The 22,214-nt window shown below is 34.5% G+C and overlaps 1 protein-coding gene across 2 annotated transcripts in view; it reads right to left on the reverse strand.

Moving 5' to 3' along the window:
* The window catches only part of LOC150105844 (nucleosome assembly protein 1-like 1), a 157,991-nt gene that overhangs the window by 25,297 nt on the left and 110,480 nt on the right, over nucleotides 1-22,214 (reverse strand). For both annotated transcript variants that reach the window (XM_090394373.1, XM_090394375.1), the window contains exon 11: nucleotides 12,663-12,808. In XM_090394373.1, coding sequence (XP_090250499.1) covers nucleotides 12,663-12,808 — 146 coding nt within the window. The remainder of the gene's footprint in view (nucleotides 1-12,662; nucleotides 12,809-22,214) is intronic.

Genomic DNA, 22,214 nt, shown 5'->3' on the forward strand with positions numbered 1-22,214 from the left:
ACTCAGTCAACTCTCACCATGAATTTACAGAATAAGAATGATTTATTATAGTGTAAAGCTTGCAATCCTTAAATAAAATCATTACAGCAACCTTTTCGCTATAATCATTCCTAGTCTGTAAATTCACAGTGAGAGTTGACTACCAATTTTATCTGAAAAGAGAACAGTGAATAGGTTCACGTGAAATTCAAGTAATACCTCAACATGTAGTTTTGATTCTAGAGATAAAAAAAAAGTTAAGCTCAAAACTTTCAAAAATACATAAAGAAGAAAACTCAAAATGATCCCCATTTTTGAGGCAAAACAAAGTTCGGTTAGATATGCTAGTTATAATGGAATTCATGATATCCATGTTTACTGGTACATACCTATAACCCAACTCAGAAAAGTGCACCCATACATTGATTTTTAAAAAAAGTAGGGTTGACTTCATTGTTTACTCTTGAAGTGACTTTGTGAAAGCATGTACATAGTTGATAAAATTCAGTAGTGTACAGGAACAAAATTTCTTCTTTTGAAACAGGCAGGCGATAGGATTTGATACTGATGAATTCAACAACATTTGCTACACATTAAGAATGTATATGAAAAGGTTTTTTTGTATTGTCAACAAAACTACAAATTTGAAGGACAGATCATAAAACAGTGGGATACTGGTAATACTAAAAATTGTTTTTAAATTTAAATAAGAATATGTTTGCAATTGCCTGATGACAGTCAGGACGAAGGCACAATTAGAAAACAAGTGCTTACTTCAAGTTGACAGTAAACTCATTCAGATGATACATCTAATACATTTATCACATACAGTTCACCATTTCACAATTCTTGATTGTTGGATCAAATGTTCTACAAGAAATGAGAACTTCAAATATGCAGAATGAAATCCTGATTTGTTCAGATTATTGAATTCTAGTAAGAAACTTTGTTAGGATCCTTGAAAGAAGAAGAAGAGAGTTTAATGTAAAGAATTTAACAGAGGGTTTAAGGTCAGAGGATGAGACTCGATAGATTGCAGTATCGTTGCTGCTCTTCCAAGCATGACATCCAGACCAGTACCTAGGTTATCTGTGGATAATTTAGTGCCTGCACATCACACCTGAATGGTGTCGCGTAGGAAGCAGTGGCTGCCTCGATGCTTCCATTCTAGTGGCCTCATCGCCAGAGCGATCGCACTGTAGCAATACAAAAGCAACTCTGGCTAGCACTGCCTTTCAACACAGGAGGCACGAACAGTATCATTGCAGTGGCTAGATGGGATTCTGACTTAGAGGCGTTCAGTCATCATCCCACATCAAAAACCTAAAGGCATTCAAGTTCAAGATGTATGGAAGCATGCCATGCCAACGATGGCCTCTAGTATTTTCAGTCATGAGGGCAATGATGGAGTCCAACACTTTGCTAACATCAGGCCAGGGCAAACCACAGATTAGGCCAGTTGAACTTGGATCTTTCTGTTTCATTTATTGTTTTCCAAGCACATGATTTTCATTCCCATCTTAATCTAATTTATATACTGCCTTCATCTATCTTATTTCTAGTTGCTATATCCCTAACCATTTGAGAATGCTATTTTCATATTATGAATATAATTTTCAGAGTAATTAATTTGTGGCAGGATCATCCCATCAAGACCACCAATACAATCCAATGAGTTCATCATCGCTAGAGAGTCAGAAAGTAAATCTCTATTATTGCATGCATAGAGGCACAGTGGAAACCTTTATGGGGCACTCCCACCTCTTCCCTTCTATAGCGATGCAATCAAATGGATCTGCATTTCCTGTGATGGGCATGCAGATACACCTGGGTGGGCAGCAACTATGTTTCCAAGCGTAACACTCTGCATTCTCTTTATGGAACCCCCCCCCTCAATGAGGTGGTTCAGACTTGGCCTTCCAACAGGGTTTCCAAACATGGGTTTAAAGAACAGACTGAACCAAGGCTATAAATGATGCATCTGGGTTGCATCCACCTCAAGGAGAACCATGTCAACTCCTGCTGTATACCTGACCTTGATTGATATTCTTTCACTTAAACATTCAGATCACTGGCCAGAAATCATATTGGCAGCAACACCCCATCAAATTGCTTTGTTTTGATTAGACAGTCAAATTTCCCTAGTCTGCACCAGTTCTGAGTTGGCTTTAAGTTACCAGCCAAAATGGTCGTGCAAGACAGTCGATCAGATCAGAGACATGCCGTGCAGCTGAGGCATTCTACAAGAATGCCTAACACTTCCAGGCTCAACCATTCCATCAATGGACAGTTTCAACCAGTCACGGTGCAGTGCCATACCCGTTTTGCACCCCAACCTGAATGGGCCATTCCCCAGGACAAATCCTTGTCCTGAGGTTACAGATCTGTCTTACCGACTTCCCTTACCTACATTCCTCTGTCAACTAGAGACTGTTCACCTTGGAGACCTGCATGGATATGGGCATGGTCCTGCATAAAAATCACTCTCCCTCAGATTTTCAAGAGCCAACAGGAGCCCTCTGGACACCACAGAAGGTGCAGTGCCTTACCTTAAACCAGGGATCAACAACCTTATTGGATTGAAGAGCCATTTTAAAAATTATCTGTTAAAAAAATTTAGGGAGTCGCATGCAGTGATGAGCAACCAATGGTCTGCGGGTTGCATGTGGCACTCTCAGTTTTTTGTGGTCCACGGCGTTCATTTTGTACGGCAGAATTAGTTTTTTTTTTTTTTTTTGCTGCAGTAACATATTATCATACTTGTAAAACAAAGGGGTGGCATGTCACACGAAATTATATGATATTTTTAAATATTAAAACAAAGATTTGCTCCTCCTTACAAAAACATGTATAAAATCCAATAACATACCTATTTCTTTATAATTTTTTTAATTTAAATTATCTTCTTAGTAAGACTTTTGCTGTTGAACTTCTTGGGATAGTTTCGCAATATGCGGCGAATATGCCGTAATTTTCATTTTCAAACATGACGAAAGACTCATGTTGTTTAGTAGGTTTCTCAACTTACTTTTAATATAATTCATATTAGAAAATATTTACTCACAGAAATATGTCGATCCAAAAATCGATATGTCCAAATGTGTATGTTTGAAATCACCGAATATAAGCGTCCGGTAAACAATTCCACGTGTCATATACAATCTAATCTTGCTTTTTAAGATCTTCTATTTCAGACCATTTTTTTTGTATTTCAAGGGTAGATTTTTTTGTCTTTCCAGGTCAGCTTTAAGATTTCTAAATTTTGAATTCCACAAATCCTGGGTTTTCAGGTCCTCTAACTGAAGTTGAAATGCAGCCTCATCGATTTCAGCAAAAGATGAAAAATTTAATTCGGCAGGATTAATTTCAAGTGGTCGCAATAAAAACGACATAGTTGCCTTGTTCTTTCTAAATTCCTCAAATCTCCCATTAAATGCAGATTGCATATTTACCACAATTTCCTTGAAAAGGGGTAAATTTATGGAACTATTATCACCTTGTTATTGTTGATATTTCTTCAATGTAGGAAAATGTAACAATGTGCCTTCCTCTAAGTCTGTCGCAAACAAATATAATTTTTGTTCAAACGAAATCACTTCTAAAAGCAAAACTGCTGTATTTCCATTTCCCTGTAGTTTCTTATTTAGTGCGTTTAAACGGGAAGTCATATTCACCATAAAGTAGAATTTTCGTAAAATGTAAATAGAATGTAAAGAAGGATTATCACATATGATTTCCAAGAGTTCAAACATGAAAGTATTAAATTTTTCAGCATCGCATGTACTATTTTCAATTGTAAAATATCCTTAATTTATTGCAAATGCTAAATTTAAGGTTTTTAGTTTCTAATTTAATAAATAACATTCATTATGCATTATTCAAAAATAGATTGTTTAATAATGAAAAGAGCCACAACTATTCATTCAAAGAACCGCAGATTGCCGATCCCTGCCTTAAACCAATGGCCAATTCAATTTCATGCCATGTTGCAAAAAAATAAAAGCAATAAGTGCGAATTAATTTTCTAGAAATACAAAATTGCTGTTTCAAAAATTACAAAATTCAGGTAGTTAAATGCCATCGCAATATTGCCCACAGATAAAAGGATAAGTGAGGCCTCACTGCTCATGTTTCTTCAAAGGATCTAGTAAAGTTGTTCATCTGCACTACACAGACGAGGGATCATGGGTCATCATTCCTATATCACCAATTGCCACAAGCTATGCAAAACAGTGAGCTGCCATGACCAATACATTAGATATTACACCTGTATGTTTGGATTCAGCTTCCCCACACCCCTGTTTTAAACAAATTTATGCACGTCTGTGGATTTTAATTCATTTTCTAGTTATTGCACACAATCATCCTGATAATGAATATTACAGTAATTGCCACAAGTTGTCATGTGCTTTAGTGTTCTTAAGTGAAAATATTCCTAATACAGTAATACCCTGCATTATGATGATGATCTGATTATACAAAGCTTTTCAATTTTGATGAATACCTGTTTATACGATGCCACATTCATTCATATGATACTTTAGAGACATGGCATTAACATGAATCAACTGATGCTCAGCTTTTGAGAACAGTTTGTTTACATTGTTCACTAGATCTGTATTGCTAAATAAAAATATTAATATTTGTTGTTTTACTGTGAATTATGAACTGTTTATAACTATTGTTGTCAATAATGGCAGATAAAATTCAAAGGGTGCTGTTTGTTCCTCTAGTGAACAGGTGGTGAAAATTATTCTATTTTTTTCTGCATATCTGACTTAATAAATAAATAAATAAAGCCATATGGCTGCATAAAAAGCATTACACTGTCATGACGTGTTCTCTTCATGTTCGAATCCGCCATCTTGTTATAAGTCACTTTCATAAAATAAAACACAACTAATTGCAAACTGATCACCAATCCAAGGGTAGAGAAATTTCTATTATACTGCGCCACTCTATCCTTAGATAAGTCTATATAAAATAGCAGGATCAATTCAAAGTTAGTTAGCAGTCTCCTCATTCATTCTGGCCGAAGTATTTATTTTCTACTTGGGATTCCCACAAGATTCGAATTTTTGTGAATGGTGCAATAAAAAGGAATTCAGGCAAACACAATAATTAGATTAACAAAATTAAACATTTAATATAAGCTATATAACACATACATAAATTCTACTTCTAATTTTAAACAATTGAATCAAGTTAAATATTAAGTCAAGTCAATCACATTAGTTCAATCTTCCAAACCTTCACATACACTTTCTCAGCTTCTGAGTCACAAAGTTCCTCCACTTAAACAATTATAATAGAACTTCCTATCTAATCAGTTTCCACATATTTCTCAGTCATGCTATAGGTCCAAAAATATCGCAGGCACTAATAGCTGTAAATATCTCTCAAGCAATTCTTATTTTCAATTCTCAATTACGAAGAATTTCCACAGTTAAAGATAGGTTAAACGTAGCGTAATTAACACTCAATTCTCCATGCATTGAAATATTTCAGTATGATATTCCTTACCAGAATTAGTTCCTAGTACATCAATTACGCTATGAGCATACTTTTAAAATATATTTATTTCACTTAAGAACACATCTATAAGACTTATCCACAGTTATAATTAAAACACTATTAATTGCACTTCAGAACTCTAGGCATCAACTGCAGGGTACTTTAACCATCCTTGCTACACTCTCATTAATGAATTAAACACTGTGCGGCTCTCCTTAGGGCAAATTAGAAATAAGTCGCAATTCTAGACCAACTGGGTTTATTCAGAATTCTTCACCGAACATCCAGTATTTTATATTATCCGATTACGGCATTAATTTCCTTTTATTATTACTGCTGACTTCACCTTCAGCTAACTATAAGATTCGCTTCGTCTTTGCTCGCTTTCAAATATTATCCTTTTTAACTTCTGCCCTTAACAACCTTTCATTTACTTCTACTTCTCTAGTTTATACCCTTGCTTCCTTTCACTTCAAAATTTCCGTCTCTACTCCCCTTCTTGTTACCTTTTTCTTTTTTATTATTCTTTCTCCAGCTCACGCTCTGTTCCACTCGTGCTCGTTTATTTCAGGCGTTTCCATGACAACAAATAAACGTAAACATTTTCGTTAATATTACCTAAGGCTATACCACTACATTGAGTTAATAAAAACACAATAAATAGAATATTAGAGCTACTTAATCAACTCTTTCATTTCATATACAGATAACTATAATAATATTCACGTTACAATATATATATAAGTTATAATAATTTATACACATATTATTGTTTAATAAATTAATAGTAGATTAAGTTCAAGATAAATACTTAAATAACAATTCTTAAATAAGGAGTAATGAATAACTTTTATACAAGTTATGATTAATATATAATAAGCAATGTTAAATGTGAATGATAAAAAACAAAATACACAACATAGTTTCATTCACAGTTTAACAACACCATTACATGCATCTACACAAGGTGGGGAAAAGATTCGGTATATGACAGTAATCTGGAACATATGATGTATGCCTGTAATAGCATTCCTGGTATCTTACTATTATTTCACTAAAACTACAAGAACTAATGATTTGCATTATAGATAATACAAGTGTAGACACTGAAAATCTGAGCTGTAAGACTGACAGGCTGGTGGAAATAGATTAGACGGATGTGCAGTGTAACCAGAAAGGATTGTCTGAGAAATGACTAAGTAAGGGGAACGGTGAAAGTTATGAACTTAGGAGCAAAGATACAGGAGGCAAGGTTGAGATGGTTTGTTCATGTGACGAGGCGGGAGGATGAGTATGTGAGAAGAACAGTCATATAGATGGATGTGCAGGGAGGAAGGAGGATTTGATTTGAAGGAGAAAGCACGGGCAGTCAAAGAAGAGATGGAGATCTCTTCTTTGGAGCTGGTGGAAGAGGACCTGAGAATGAAGAACTTAAATGTGGTTACAACACAAACATGGAGGAGACTAAGAACAGCAACCTTACTTGAGTGGGATAACAAAAACAAAGCAATTTTATATACATTAATGATAACATTTGATGCTATTTTTATGTGTGGGAAAAGACTTTCGTAGTTTGGACATGAAGGGGGAGATTTGGTCAGGAACTTCAAAAGCACATCAATACTGGAATCAGCATGCATTTAAAAATGGAGATAGTGTGATAGTTAAAAAAAATCTGCCATCGTATCACCTTAGTATGGAAGGTTAAAAAAAATAATAAAATAAAAGCACTTGGCATGCTGAATTGGTGAGAAAGCTTAAAGGACAATGAATGTTTGTATAGAATTATCGAGCAATAACAGATTAATTCAGGAGATCAAAAAGCATGATTGCTGTTTGAATGTTTCCTGCTTTTGGTGCCTTCACATGTAAAATTTTCTGCTCATGTGACATAAACGTTGGACAGGTCATTTGATTTGTTTTGATATGTATTAAATTTTAGCATTATATTTCTGAGGAAGTATGCTATAATATGCAGAAAACTAGAATAAAAAAGCAATTATAGATGGCCATACTGGATTTATTTAATAGGGTAAGATGTTTTGTATTATAAATTTTTATATTAAAAAACTATCTTTGCTTAATACTTGTGTATGTGTGTTTTGAAAGTTGTTATAGTAATGTTTAGCTTCTTTTGAAAGCCTTTCTGTTGATAGTAATGTGGTTTACTTAATGATAAAAGCATTCAACCAATTTCCACCAGAACAGTTAAACTTCTGGAGTATTAATTTTAACTCTCATAGCTGCTTTTGTTTATTTAGAAGTGACCAACTGATTGTCATTTGCATTTAATTATGTGTATTCTTAGTCACTTATCCTGTAAAAAAAATATTGTAAATTGAATTTTTGAAAGACACGGATGATGCTTTGGATTACATAGTTATCAAATTCTCAACAAAACTGAAATATAGGTATTAATTAGGATTTGTGGAGACAAGGCTAAAAAATCAAATGCATATCTTGATATGTTCTGAAATTGGGGTTGGGAAGAGAGATCAGAGCTTTTTTTTTATGTTGCACCACATACACAGGAAGTTGATTGGTCAACCTATGGGTGGTGGGTTGGGAAAGGAGGAATTTGTTTACATTTGATTTGAATGACTTTAAATTGTATTCGTTGGGAAACTGTTCCACAGTGCAGCAGTTGCAGGGATGAAGGAAGAGGAAAAGAAATTTGTTCCGTTTGTTTCTAGGTGTACTGTGAAGGGATGTTGTGCAGCAGCTGCACGTGTTCCAATGAGCTTAGTACTGAGCAGAGGAATTATTGATGTTATTTCGGATGAGCATTTCCCATGGAAATATTTGTAGAATATACTTACCGCAGAGACCAAATGTCTGTGTGAAAGCTGAAGTAAACTTTGCTTCTGTGGTGGAAATGATCCTCATTTTAGATGTTAATGGGAATCATTTCCCATTTAACATCTGAATCCATTAATTAACAGTTAATGGATTCAGCAAGAGTTCTACTGTCTTAAATGAGAGGGAAGCAGAACAGTTAGCAGTATTGAAAGAAATGGTGGCACAGTTGACCCTTGAACAACACTGGTTTGAACTATGTGGGCCCACTTAAACGCTGATTTTTTTCCAATAAATGTATTTATTTGAAAATTTTTTTAGATTTGCAACAATTTGAAAAAACTTACAAATGACATGGCCTAGAAATTATTAGGTATGTCATGAATGCATAAAATATACACAAATCTATTATAAACAGTTAAACTTGATCAAAACTTACACACACACTTAATATGTATTGATCAGCTGTTATGTTATTAGTAAGGCTTCCAAAGTTAACAGTAGACTATTAGTCAAGTTTTCCAGGAATCAAAATTTATACACAGATTTTTGACTGGGCAGGTCAACATCCCTACCCCCCCCCCTCCGTTGTTCCAGGTTCAACTGGAGTTAAAATGGTTAATATCTGAGGCTGAAAGTGGAGGGGAAAAAATCAAAAATTTTGAATGCCCTTCAGGATTTAATTAGCTGAAAATGAGATTTCTTCGAGAACAATACTAAGAAGTAATAGTGGAAGGACAAAAATGAAGTGAGAGAGGACCAGCCCAAGATAACATGGAAGCCTAGTTTAAAAACGAATACATCCTATATTATAATTAATATCAAAAAATTTATAATTTTCTGGAATAAGAGAAATTAGCCAAAATACTAAACTGGCAATATACAAGACAGTGTTCAAACCAGTTTTAAGACATGGATCTGAGAGTTGGATTAGAAATAAAGCACTTGATCAAAAATTAGACAACACATGCGAGATCTGAGAAAAATCAGGAGCCTGAACAGATGGCATCATTGGCAGAATCTATTAAAAATTAGGATATTAGGAAGGATCTTGACATTGTTAACATTCAGGAACATCCAAAATTATGGGAGCCAAATCCCTAATCACTTATCACTGCTGAAAGCTCATCTTCAGGAATTGTACCTCACCTGGTGTAGGGGGACTATCAAATCTGGACCTCTGCATAGTGGACCAGAGTCATGTAGTCAGATGAATCCCATTATTAGTTGGTACTGAGTTGATGGGGGGGGCACAGCATCAACAGCATGGGACAATGGCTCTGTCATAAGTAGACTGATGGTTTGGCGAGTCACCTCACGTGACACATAAGGTCCTTTAGTGTGTCTGTCCTTAAACGCTGCAAGCTACCAGAATGTGCTGGCTGATCACCTACACACCTTCTGCAACTGATGGTCTGTTTCTGTAGGACAATGCTCCACCCCACTGGGCCACAACCACCTGGCATGCTCAAGGAATGATGATCCGAGTTTGGGATCATCCAGTGACCCTAAGGTCCCAAGAAAAAATCCAGTGGAATCTCTCTGTGATGCCAAAGAGTGAGACATCAGATCCATGTATCTGAAACCAATGTCTAAAGGCACAGTTGTAGACAATGCTGCAACAGGCATGGCTAGAATTATCTCTGGCAACCCTCCATCATCTGGTGGAGTCAATGCCCTGGGGAGTACAGGCTGTTATTTGTGCTAGAATGACATGCTATTGAGTGTACAAGTAAGTTCAAGATTCTGTCAGTAGGTTTCATGATGCCCAAAATGTATGGGTTAAGAACTCTGTTTGGCTGATATAGGATTGTAAGAGTCCAATATGGATAAATATGTTGGGTGATTATGGTAATCAGATTTTATTAATATCTGCACACCAGGATGCATCTCATGTTTCTGCATGACAGGCAGAAACTTGCATGACCCTTTGTTATGTTCCTTTCTCACTGGTCCAACACATTATTAGATTTTCTTGGGATAAAGAATATGACAGGATTTGAGATAGAGGAAATTTATTCTAAGAATTTTCAACAATCAGTTATTTTGAAATAAGATTGTTAGGACACTGATGTATTTAGTGCTACAATAACACTTCTTTGCCTTGTTTGCATTTATTCAGTATGGTGTCTACTGGATGGAGATGCATCCCACTATACAAGGACGATTTTCATTCCAGTTGTTTACACACTAAATACTCTAATCACTATACATAGTATAGAATTGCAGTGCTACAATGAAACTTCATTTTGATTGAGATAGTGCAGAATGGTGTCAGCATGGGGGAGGTTTTCACAATGCAGAATCATTTTCATTCCAATCTTCTAAATCTCATGTTTATGCAGTTTCTGGGAATTTCCAATGAAACATTAAAAAAAATTAGTGACAGATTTGCTTGCTCAGTATTCTATTAGCATACATAATTCATGTAACACACAGATGAATTACCTGATCATACACAAGTTCAATGGATAAGTCCTTTCCTGTCATCCTTTAAGTTGCCAATATACACATCCTCTGTTTATCATTGGATAGTTATATTTTGCAACAAATCTGTTTTATTTTTATTTTTAATATTTATGCTTATAAATGCAAACTGAATACATCCTGAGGGTATCAGGAAATTGATAATGATAAATGCAAACATGCATGTCAAAAGATTATAGGATACGTGCAATTTGTTCTGCCAACAAATTTTTACAGATGTATTATTATTATTATTATTGTTGTTATTAGACACCTCCAGGGAGGGCACCTGCTCTACAGCTCTGTCTCTGCCACTCAATCCACCAACCAACTGACCGCAACTATGCCAATGCCATCTATTGCCGATCACCACCACTAGTATTTTCCAAAGACAATCACAAACATCTATGCCCATGGCGGGACTCTAACCCGCAGGCTTTTGGCTGGAGAGCAGATACACTAACCACTCGGCCAGCCAGGCTGGCCGAGTGGTTAGCGTACAATGCAAACAACTGAATACACCCATGAGGGTATCAGAAAATTGCTAATGATAAATGCAAACATGCATGTCAAAAGTATTCTACTGATTTGTTATAAGAGGATGGTTAGTTGATTTTTAGAATAAAGCCAAACTTCATTCCAGTAGCAAATTCAGAACAGAACTGAGGTTGAGCTATAAAGTCTCTGTACCTCAAACAATGTTTTCTCATTCAAATTCAAATCCCTAAACATGTTCATGGAGGATATATCTGCCAGTGAAACTAAACTCAAGGTACCAGAGACTACTGATAAACCACCTAGAGGATACTTTCCATTCAGCCTCAATTCTCCTCTGAATTAATATATTTGCTACTGAAAAAATTAGAACTTTGGCTTTATTTTTTCATTCTAAAAATTAACTAACCATCTTCTTACAACTCAACAGAATGCATCTGCAAATTCAATTCAACCTGGGAGGGAAAAAAAAGAGTTCCGACTTTCCTGTTTACCTGAACTTATCCATCAGAATTTATCATACACCCATCTTTACTGGCAGATATATAAATTGAAGTTCTGCTTTCCCCTTTCTCCCAGAACAGAGTTGTTAAACTAACAAACGAAGCAGAACAGTTGTTCATTTTTACAGCAACAGCTTCTCAAATCCTTAATGAAAGATACTAAAACAGAACAGAATTCATATCCTATATACATTCTGGAACCTATCAGCAGAATTCTGAAGTTCACTTGATACATATTTTCCAATCAAGCAAATTTAGAATTTGTCAACCATGAAAGGCTGATCTATCTCTAACCAGAGTTTAACAGCTTCCTTGTGAATAACACAGCATATTTTGGAAAAAGGGATTAGTGAAATCACCCAGCATTTCACACCTTAAATCAGATCTTGCATAAGTGTTGAAACCATCTCCAACAAGGACCAGTTTTACTTTTTCTGTCAGCTGCCTTCAATGATTCAAAAAAATTCCTCCACTTCTTCCTTCTTCGGTGAAATGATACTGGCCTAATTCACAGCAGTTTTAAATATGAAAAACTGTTCAAAGGACAGTTCAGGTCAAGTGCAAGATGTTTTCATCTTTAGCAATTATCAAAAATGATCACCTGCTTGATATCACCATTCTAGTTGACAGCATTATATTCAAGTTAGCTGTTGTTTTTACTCCATATTTTGTCTTAATTAAATCACTGTACTGCTATTTGCACTATGAGACATCTTTCCTAATTTTTACTTAATCATTACTTACTGTGTCTAATGGATTTTGTATACAAGAAAGTTTCTGCATTTACAGAGCAAAATACAATTTCAGTTGCTAAACCTAAAGTCTGCTCACAATTAACTGCAAGCCATTTAAAAAAATGCATTTTAAGATGATATTCTTCATACAGAACATATTTCCAATATACTATACCTGTAGGAGGATTGAAAAAATTAAAGAAAGAATCATTTTGGACCGTCTTTGTGACTGTACGAACAGCACCCCTGGCTTTGTGCTTCTGTCGCTTCTTAACTGTTTTTACTGTTACATTTTTCCCCTTCCTCCAGTCAATAGAACAACTGAAAACAAACATGAATATTATAACAGATGTACCAAAAGAAATTACTCCAATTTAACAATATTTAAAATACAATACATATGTAATGGAGTGCACTGAGGATGTCAAATGAGAGCATAAAGTAACAGGGTACTGATTTTCATCCAAAATCTAGTCCTCACCTCTGTGATGTGCCTCCTATTAGTATATAAAACAGTAGTTGCTCAATACACAGATATTGCTGTTAAGTTTTAAATAATTATCGGTAATACAAAAACACTTTCAGTAACACAAAGCAAAGGATTGAAATGTGTGCTGTATTTCACAATGAGGCATTTCAGCATTTTATTTCATAATACATATCACAAAAACGTATGATAAAGTGTAAAATTGCCTTACAATTCTTCATAAAAGAATTAATTTTATAAAGGAATTTAAAGCCTTTATTTCTTAACATCAAATTAAGATGTACAAACTTGATAAAAGGATTTTTTCAATTGAAAATCTTAAGTTATTTTCTCCACAATAGTTGCAATTGAGAAAAGATGCAAAGGTGAAATGAGGGCATTAGTACTAATGGTACATACAAGTTGCAACTGCTCATATTATACACAAACTGGGAGGATCTGCCAACATCCATTGTCACTACTATGTTCACTCATGCCTTGGACACATAACAGAATCAAATGGAAAAAAATGACTGCTTCACTGCAGAGACAAACTTGACTTTTTGGAATTGTCAGCAGTTTTCAGGAAAATAAATAAAAAATGGTTTTTTTTTTTTTTTTTGGCAAAAATTCTTGGACCTTCTTGCCAAAAGCTAGCTACCAGCACACATCTTCATTAGGACCTTAGGCTTCTAGTTTAAGATCTTCCACTACACATGGCTATTTTTTTACCTGACCATGTCCAGCACAAAACAGAACTATTAAACCTGTTTAATTATCCATCCTCTTATCCACGCTAATATTTTATAATCCAACCCCATATTCTCCAATTTATGCAAGTTTTCCATGCTGTATCCAGTCTAGTGGAAGGTCCTGTGAAATTAGCAATTTTGTGTTATTTTCATGGAATTCATTTTTATACCAGTATTACTGCCGATTTGTGTTTTGATAGTATTTAACATATTTCCTGTTATTTTATTGGAATACAATTATTAAAGTTGTATAGGGGCCAAAACCTTGCATAAGCAACAGCGCAGCAACAAAGAGGAATGCTAGTGAAATTGTTACAAGTTGGCTTGCCCCAGAATAATATGAATTGACTTTTGAAATATTTAGAGTAAAGGAAATTATTAGATGGATGATAAGGGAATTAAAGAGAGGCATTAGAAGGACAAAAAAGTGAATTATGCAAGATGTAAAGATAATTAGGAAGGTAAAATCAGTTGCCAAAAGAAGGATATTACATGGTACAGCAATTCAATCATAAAAGTGATTGGCAACTGTATGATTACTTCAAGTTTCTCACATGCTAAAATCAAAAATTTGATGAATGTAATTTAAAAAAAGAAAAGAAAAGATGGTAGTTTTGATGGGAACAAAAATGATTTGCCTAATAATAAATACAGCATGAGAAAGGATATGAAAAGACATATTAGTGTAAATTAATAAAGGCCACGGTGGCAAGTTCTGATGTGTATACCGCATAAAGAGAATAGTTAAGGGTGTGGATGTGCAGAGTGAGATGGCTTACTTTAATATGTTTGCTATCAGCAGTCTTGAAAAATTAACTGGTAGAAAACCTGGTATTCAGGGAAACTAGATGGGAGAAAATGGTGAAAACCTGAGTGAAAGAGTGACATATTACACAACTTTAATAACGAGAGGAATGCACATTGTCATGGAAATTATGATTATCAAAAAACACTAGTCTGTTCACAGGCCTGGTGCGAGGCAGGAGCAGAATGGGCGAATGCAGCAGGCTGAAAAGTAAAATGGCAGAAAACTTAAGAGTTTGTGTTACAATTATACTGGAGGCAGAAAAATTTTAAAAAAATAATAAATTTATATATACATATTTATAAAAATATGTATATTTTATACTAATTATATAAGCTCCAAATAATTATTTTTATTTTGATAATTCCTGGGACCAGTACCATCGACAGGGTGTAGTATAGAGGCAGTCTGCCTCATGTCTCTGCTTAACACTCGGGTGCTCGCATCTGATCTGACAGATACGTGCTAATTGTTCATATGAATATTCTTTAAACTATCTATTGTATAGGTTGAAGGTCATGAGTATATTATGAGTGCTAATTTGCACTTTTGTTGCTGTCAGTTTGGTTTAACACGTGTTATGCAAAGATTTGTGATATTTGACCCCATGGAGGTCCCGGCAGATACTTGCTAATTGACAGATATTGTTACGAGCAATACTGCGCACTTTTTTTTTTTTTTTTTTTTGCAATCTCTGATGTCAGTATAGCTCATAAATATAAATGGTCAGATTATTCATATGCTGAACAACAATGTGAAAATACAGCGCAAAATATTTATTAGAAATCTCGTAATGCAGTTAGCGTCAGAACAAATAAAAGGCGTTCAGAAATCTCTACAGGTGTGAATAGGCCTTTACACCTGAAACCTCAATTTCAGACACAATTTGAAGGAAATTCTAATGATAACATAGATATAGCTCCCTCGACAAACAAAAAGATGTTTTATGTGCTATGTATCCAAAACGAGTCGCTTATCAAAATATTTTTGCAAGCATTGCAAAAGTATTATGCTTTCAGCATAGCAATATTGTGGATTTACAAAACTGTCATAACAGTCATCGCATGGATTTACAAAACTGTCATAACAGTCATCGAATGGATTTACAAAACTGTCATAACAGTCATCGAATGGATTTACAAAACTGTCATAACAGTCATCGAATGGATTTACAAAACTGTCATAATAGTCATCGCAAGGTCTGCGATGACTGTTATGACAGTTTTGTAAATCCAACTATTAAAGATTCTGATTAATTATTGTTAAATGCATTTGTTTAGTTTTATTTTCTTTCAATATCGATGTTGGCATTATTTTGTAACAAAAATTTTTATTCTTTATATTTCTCTGTTTCAATAATTTCTAGACTGTAACTGAAAATAAATAAACCATCGTGTATTACTGAAATAGACAGCCAAAGGCTTATTTATCATACATGTCCTCTAGAACAGCGCTTCACAAACTGTGGGCCGCGGTCCCCTTGGGGGCCGCAAGTTTTGTTGAGGGATCCGTAAAATAATGAAAACAAATTTTAAATGTTTTAAGACTAAGCAGTTTTTTTTTTAATCTTAAAAGAAATGCATTTAATTTTTATTATTTCCTTTATGTTATTTTTTTATATTTTAATGGAAAAAAATCACACATTGGTGTTCATTCGCAAATTTTGCTTCCTGTGTATTTCAGCGCTGAATGAATATTAGTAAATATATGCTTATTCATATAAGTTTCATTTCAAAGGTATTGATAAGAAGCACAAAAAAAGAAGCTTACAAATGCAAAATCTTGAATGTAAACTGTACTGAATATAAATACAATAAATATTATAATAATGTATGTATTACGATTTTTTTCCCCGATGAGGGGGAGGGCCTCTACATCCATAAGTTTGGGAAGCACTGCGCTAGATGTGCTTTACATTTATGGAAAATACTAAGGAAGGTGGTCTGGTGCTTGCTCAAACTTTACTATGAGTTGCCCATAAGGCACTACTTATGCTTGCATCTGCCGAAACTTTTAGTTTCTATATATTCGGCACGAAACTCTTGTAGTTTCTATATTCAGCTATGAAATAATATTGGATTCAATATTCACTTAATTTGTACCATCATGTATTATATTTGCAGTGTTTTCTTTATTTTTTGCATTTTAGCACATACTACTAATGAATGTATCTCTCAGATATACCGCGTCGTACGCTGTATATATATATATAAACTTTTATAGTCTATATATTAAATTATATTATGCATGAATTCTCTTCGCTCACTGCAGTAAACAATATGCCCTCCACAACAGCAACTATATTGCAGAAACACGAAAAACAATTACTTTTATTATGTCACTGAATAAGGTTCACAAATATCTGCAGACTGTGTAATATATTTCTCAACAAATAGTGCAATTACAGACAACTGGGAAAATAAACACTAACTAATGAATTACATCTCCCCTCCAAAAGCAACTGCTATATAGACACAAGCAACACCACGCTGCTGATGCAACATAAGGTTTTGCTTGACACTACGCCGACACAAAGTGTTAAAACTAAGAAATATATAGTGAATATATTTCAGATATTATGGAAATCAGTTTAAGAGAATTAGCATTTCCATTCAATTGTTGCTTTTTGTTTGGATCGTGCGATCTTTGGTTAATACTACACCAATCATACGTACTGCTTAATAGCTGCCTTTTCTCTATTGGCCTACAATGGCCCACATCTTTCACTTCTCATTAGTAATTTGTTAAGGATTGTTCGATATGTATCGCAAGTCTTAAATTACTTGTAATTTTTGCTTGATATAATGGGAAAGAAGATGTTTCTATTTGGGTAGATAATTTTGACGTTACGCACAAGGAACTGCTCTCAAGGAAAGAAGAAGTGATGAAGAATAGAAGCTTCTTGGTAAGTCATACCCCTTTGACCCTTAAGGGGTGCTTAAGGGTCAAAGCTGTATAACTGAGAGGAGACCTCCACATAGCCTTTAAAGGAATGCAGAGAACCGACCAGGGCTTCTGACCTAATGTCCAATCCTCACCTTCTCGTGGTGCACCCTGTTGGGTATCTACTTGGATATTGAACGAACGAGGATGGGCTGGCAATGTGGGATATAGCTGACCAAATTGTATTCTTATTGGTTAAACCAAAATAAAAAATGATGGTACAACATGACAAAATTTCATGCCGTCTGGGGCGTGATCGGTTAAACAAGGCCCCCGTTGTTTTCGCCAGGGAACCAGGGCGAACAGCGAAAAGTCAGCTACTGGAACAAATCTGAAAACAAGCCCCAACTCAACATCACCAGAGTTAAAGATACTATCAACGTAAAAAGCCTGAATAGCAAAGAAATGGAGCTAGCTGAGGAATTAGATAAGTACCAGATCGACATAATAAGGGTGACTGAAACAGAAAAGACCAAAACTGGTGAGATCTTTCTGAGGAATAAATACAAAATGTTATATTCAGGCAATGACAATCAAGGAAAAGAAGGAGTAGCCATAGTATTCAACACAAAATACGAGGCTAATCTTTTTGAATGGCAGTCAGTCTCGAGTAGAGTAATGTGGGCAAATATTAGAATGGTGGGGAACTGGACAATGACATTTATTTGTGCCTATGGTCCCAAAGAAGGTTCTACTAAGGTAAAAGTGCAGGAATTTTTTGATGCTTTAGAAAAAGCAACTGACACAATGAAAATGAAAAAGTTGGTCCTTGTTAGGGATCTAAACAGCAGAGTAGGAAATGATTGTGAGACATACAAAAATATTTTGGAGAAAAGAGCAAAAGCTAATAATAATGGCAAATATCTGTTGGATTTCTGCTCAGGACATGGACTGGTTATTACTAACACCATATTCAAACTTAAAAATGTGCACAAATTCACATGGAGAGAAGAGGCAAGAAATAAGAAACGTCTCATTGACTATGTTATTGTTGATAGTGATGTTTTCTCCCTGTTGCAGGACACCAGAGTGTACAGAGGATTTGAAATTGGAAGTGATCACTATTTAGTCTTGAGCAGGATAAAATTGAATTTCATATTGAAAAGAATAACATAAGAAAGTTTTAAAGCGAATAAAGGTTGAGCAGCTCTCAGATGTGAACTGTAGACTAAACTACAGAAAGATTATTGAAAAAAAAATGAAAGAGTTTGAGGACAGGAATCAAACCTTGGAGATTCAGTGGCAAACTCTGAAGAAAATATTGATTGATTCTGTCAGAGAGGCATGTGGTGAGGTTGTCTGCAATGATAAAAAAAAAAATCAGAACTCCCTGGTGGACACAGGAAGTTAAAGAGGCAGTGAAGGAAAAGAAGAAAGCATATCAAAAGTTCCTGTCAAATAAGTCAGCTTGTGCTCTTAGAGAATACAGAGACAAATGCAAGAATGCTAAACACTGTGTAAAACTAGCTAAACAAAAGTCATGGGAGGACTTTGGCAAGAATATAGAAAATAAATATCAAGAAGGTGGCAAAATAATCTGGAGGTTGTTGAAGAAGCTTAGGAAAGGAGGAAAGTGCTGTAAAAGGAGTTAGAGATGATAAAGGTGACATGAAAACAGGAGAAAAGATATCCTTGAAGTATGGAGTAATTACTTTGAAAAACTACTAAATGAAACAAGCAGTGATGACAGCACAGTGGTAAAAAGCACTGACCAGGCATGCAGTCAGAAATGCATATCCATACTTGATGTAGAAAAAGCCATCAAAAGCTTGAAATGTGGAAAGGCAGCAGGAGTAGATGATATTCGACCAGAAATGCTGAAGTATGGTGATATAAAAGTCATACAGTGGCTGCACTGCATAGTTCAGAAAGCCTGGACAGAGGGATGAATTCCCAATGATTGGAGTAGAGCTCTCATAGTACCCATATATAAAAAGGGAAATAAAACTCAATGTGAGAATTACAGAGGTATTTCCCTACTGAGTGTTCCTGATCTATTAAGTATATTTGAGAAATGGTTGAGAAGAATTGTGGAAGAAAAGCTTGGTGAAGAACAAGCTGGATTCAGGCCAAATAGAGGCTGTCAGGATCAAATCTTCACTTTACGACAAATAGTCGAGAAAGCATGGGAATATAACAAAGATCTGTATTTAAGTTTTGTCGATTTGGAAAATGCATATGACAAGGTGCCAACAGAGAAGCTATTCAATACGCTGCAGTTATATGGTGTCAATGAGGCATTACATCAAGCAATACTTAGTCTTTATTTGAGTTGTAGAATTTAAGGAAGTACAGGAAGATGGTTTAATATTAAATTTGGTGTGAGACAAGGATGTACATTATCCCCCCTGTTATTCATTATCTATATGGATCACATTATGAAGGAAAGTGGTATTAAACATGATATCGAATTTGGAGATGTTAATGTCAGCTCTTTGCTTTATGCGGATGATGTTATACTTCTAAATAAATCCGCTACAAGTCTGCAAGATTCTCTGACTAAATTGAATAGCTGTTGTAATAGATATGGTATGAAGGTCAGCAATAAAAAGACAAAGACAATGAAAATAGGCAGAATCATTGAAAATGTCAACTGTGTTGTGAATGGAGAAACTGAGGAACAAGTAAAGCATTTCAGCTACTTGGGCACGATTTTTAGTGAAGATCGTAATTTAAATATGGAAATAGACATCAGAATCAGCAAAGCTGGTATGGTGGGAAGTCAATTGAATAAATTCATATGGAATAAGAAAGAAATTAGTCAGAACACTAAATTAGCTGTATACAAGACAGTGTTCAAACCAGTTTTAACTTATAGATCTGAGAGCTGGGTCAGAAGTAAAACACTTGACCAAAGACTAGAGACCGCAAATATGAGTTCTGAGAAAGATTAGAGGCGTGAACAGATGGCATCAATGGCAATATCATATTAAAAACGAAGATATTCAAATAATTTGACATTATCAGCATCCAGGAATGCATTAGCAGAGCTAATCTCAGGTGGTATGGTCACTTAAATAGAATGGGAGAGAAAAGATTAGCAAAACACGTGTTCTCTGCCAGGTTGGCAGGAAAACGACCCAGAAGAAGACCAAGATATAGGTGGTTTGATACGGTACAAAGTGCCTTAGATGATAGAAATATAAGATCTGATAATGTTGGAGTCTTGACAAGTAACAGACTGATTTGGAGGAAAATTGTAGATAAGAAGTTAGTAATGATGTAATTTTTTTCATGTAGTACTATCATATCCTGTACACCCCATGAGGGTACATGGCAGGAATTTGATGATGATAAGTCATACCCATTTTGAGTTGTTTTTTTTCCCTGAAAACTTTAGTTTTTGAAAATGCCCACATATATCTCACACCACGATTTTTTAGCTTTAATTTCTGGGGAAAAAGTGCGAGTTATATTCGAGTAAATACGGCAATTTTTTTAGCTTTCAAATTCTCACGTTATGGATCATTCGTTAAATACTGGATTTATAAAATGCACAAAAGAGAGCAATATAGCAGATATAGAAATAAGCAATTTCACTTCTCTCATTGATAAATTATTTATATTAAGTAAAAATGTATAGGATCTTTATAAATTTTGTTTTATTAAAAATAATTTTTTTTTTAAATGTACATCTAAATTCAAATAAAACAGACATTTACAATGAAATGTATTTTTATTTATTATTATTATTTTCATAAGGTACTTGGTAATAATGAAAATTAAAGAACGGGTACACAGATATCTGAAGTTTCAGAAACACTGATCTATTAAAATATTTAGTCTGAAACATAGGTGTATATTACGCTGTTCGTTTTCGTAAATTCTGCTTCAAATTTGGATAGACGAAACAGCGTGATATGCACTTACGTTTTTTTCAGCATCATTTCAATTTTAAATGTGAAACATATTGAGTGCATTGTGTATTTTGTGTTTAAGTGACTTTGGATAATTTTTGACTGTTTTTAATTGTGTACTTATTTTTGATTGACAAATAAAATTTTAAAGATAGTTTATAAATTATAAACATATTAATCAGAGGCGCATTTTGTTAAAATGCCAAAATTGCTCGTGGCAGCAAACTTTACATCTTACATTGCCTTCAATAATTATAGTTAACCTTTAATTATCAAATTATTGTATAAATTAATTATTTATAGTAAAAATCTGTAGAAGGAACTGTTTTAAATCGATTTTTTAAAATAAGATTTAATTGTTTTAACACTCTTAAAAATAATAAATTAACTCAAAATTAATAATTAATAGAAATAGAATAATTTATCAATAGGAAATTTATTGTCATTTAGATCAGTAATTTGAAAGAGAAAAAGTTATAGGGAGCTACTTTTCTCAAAAAGAAAAGAGAAAAGGAAGAGCAAGTAAAGAAAGCAACATGCAATATAAAGAGATTTGGAATTTGTGTGAGCAAGGTGTGCTCACCTTGCTCATATAAAGGGAGTCAGGAGCAGGTTTTTTGCATGGAGAGTGGCGAGTGATTGGAATACATTGCTCGAGCGTGGTGAGTACAGAGACAGTAAATATATTTAAGGCCCAGTATGATAAGCTACGTGTATAATAGTAGACCTCCCACAATGAGTCTTTGACTCCATCAAGGTTTTTATAATAATAATTATTATTATAAATCTTTCACATATCTGCAAAGTTTTCTTACATGCCAGTTTGCTCTCCCTGTATTAATGTGTATTATATTATTAGCTTGCTGAATGAATTTTGTTACCTTGTATTTATGAAGGTAAGTTT

This window comes from Typopeltis vanoorti, chromosome 6 (genome assembly GCF_054136105.1).
Source record: "Typopeltis vanoorti isolate ZY-2024b chromosome 6, IOZ_Tvanoo_1.0, whole genome shotgun sequence".
Lineage (NCBI taxonomy): Eukaryota > Metazoa > Arthropoda > Arachnida > Uropygi > Thelyphonidae > Typopeltis > Typopeltis vanoorti.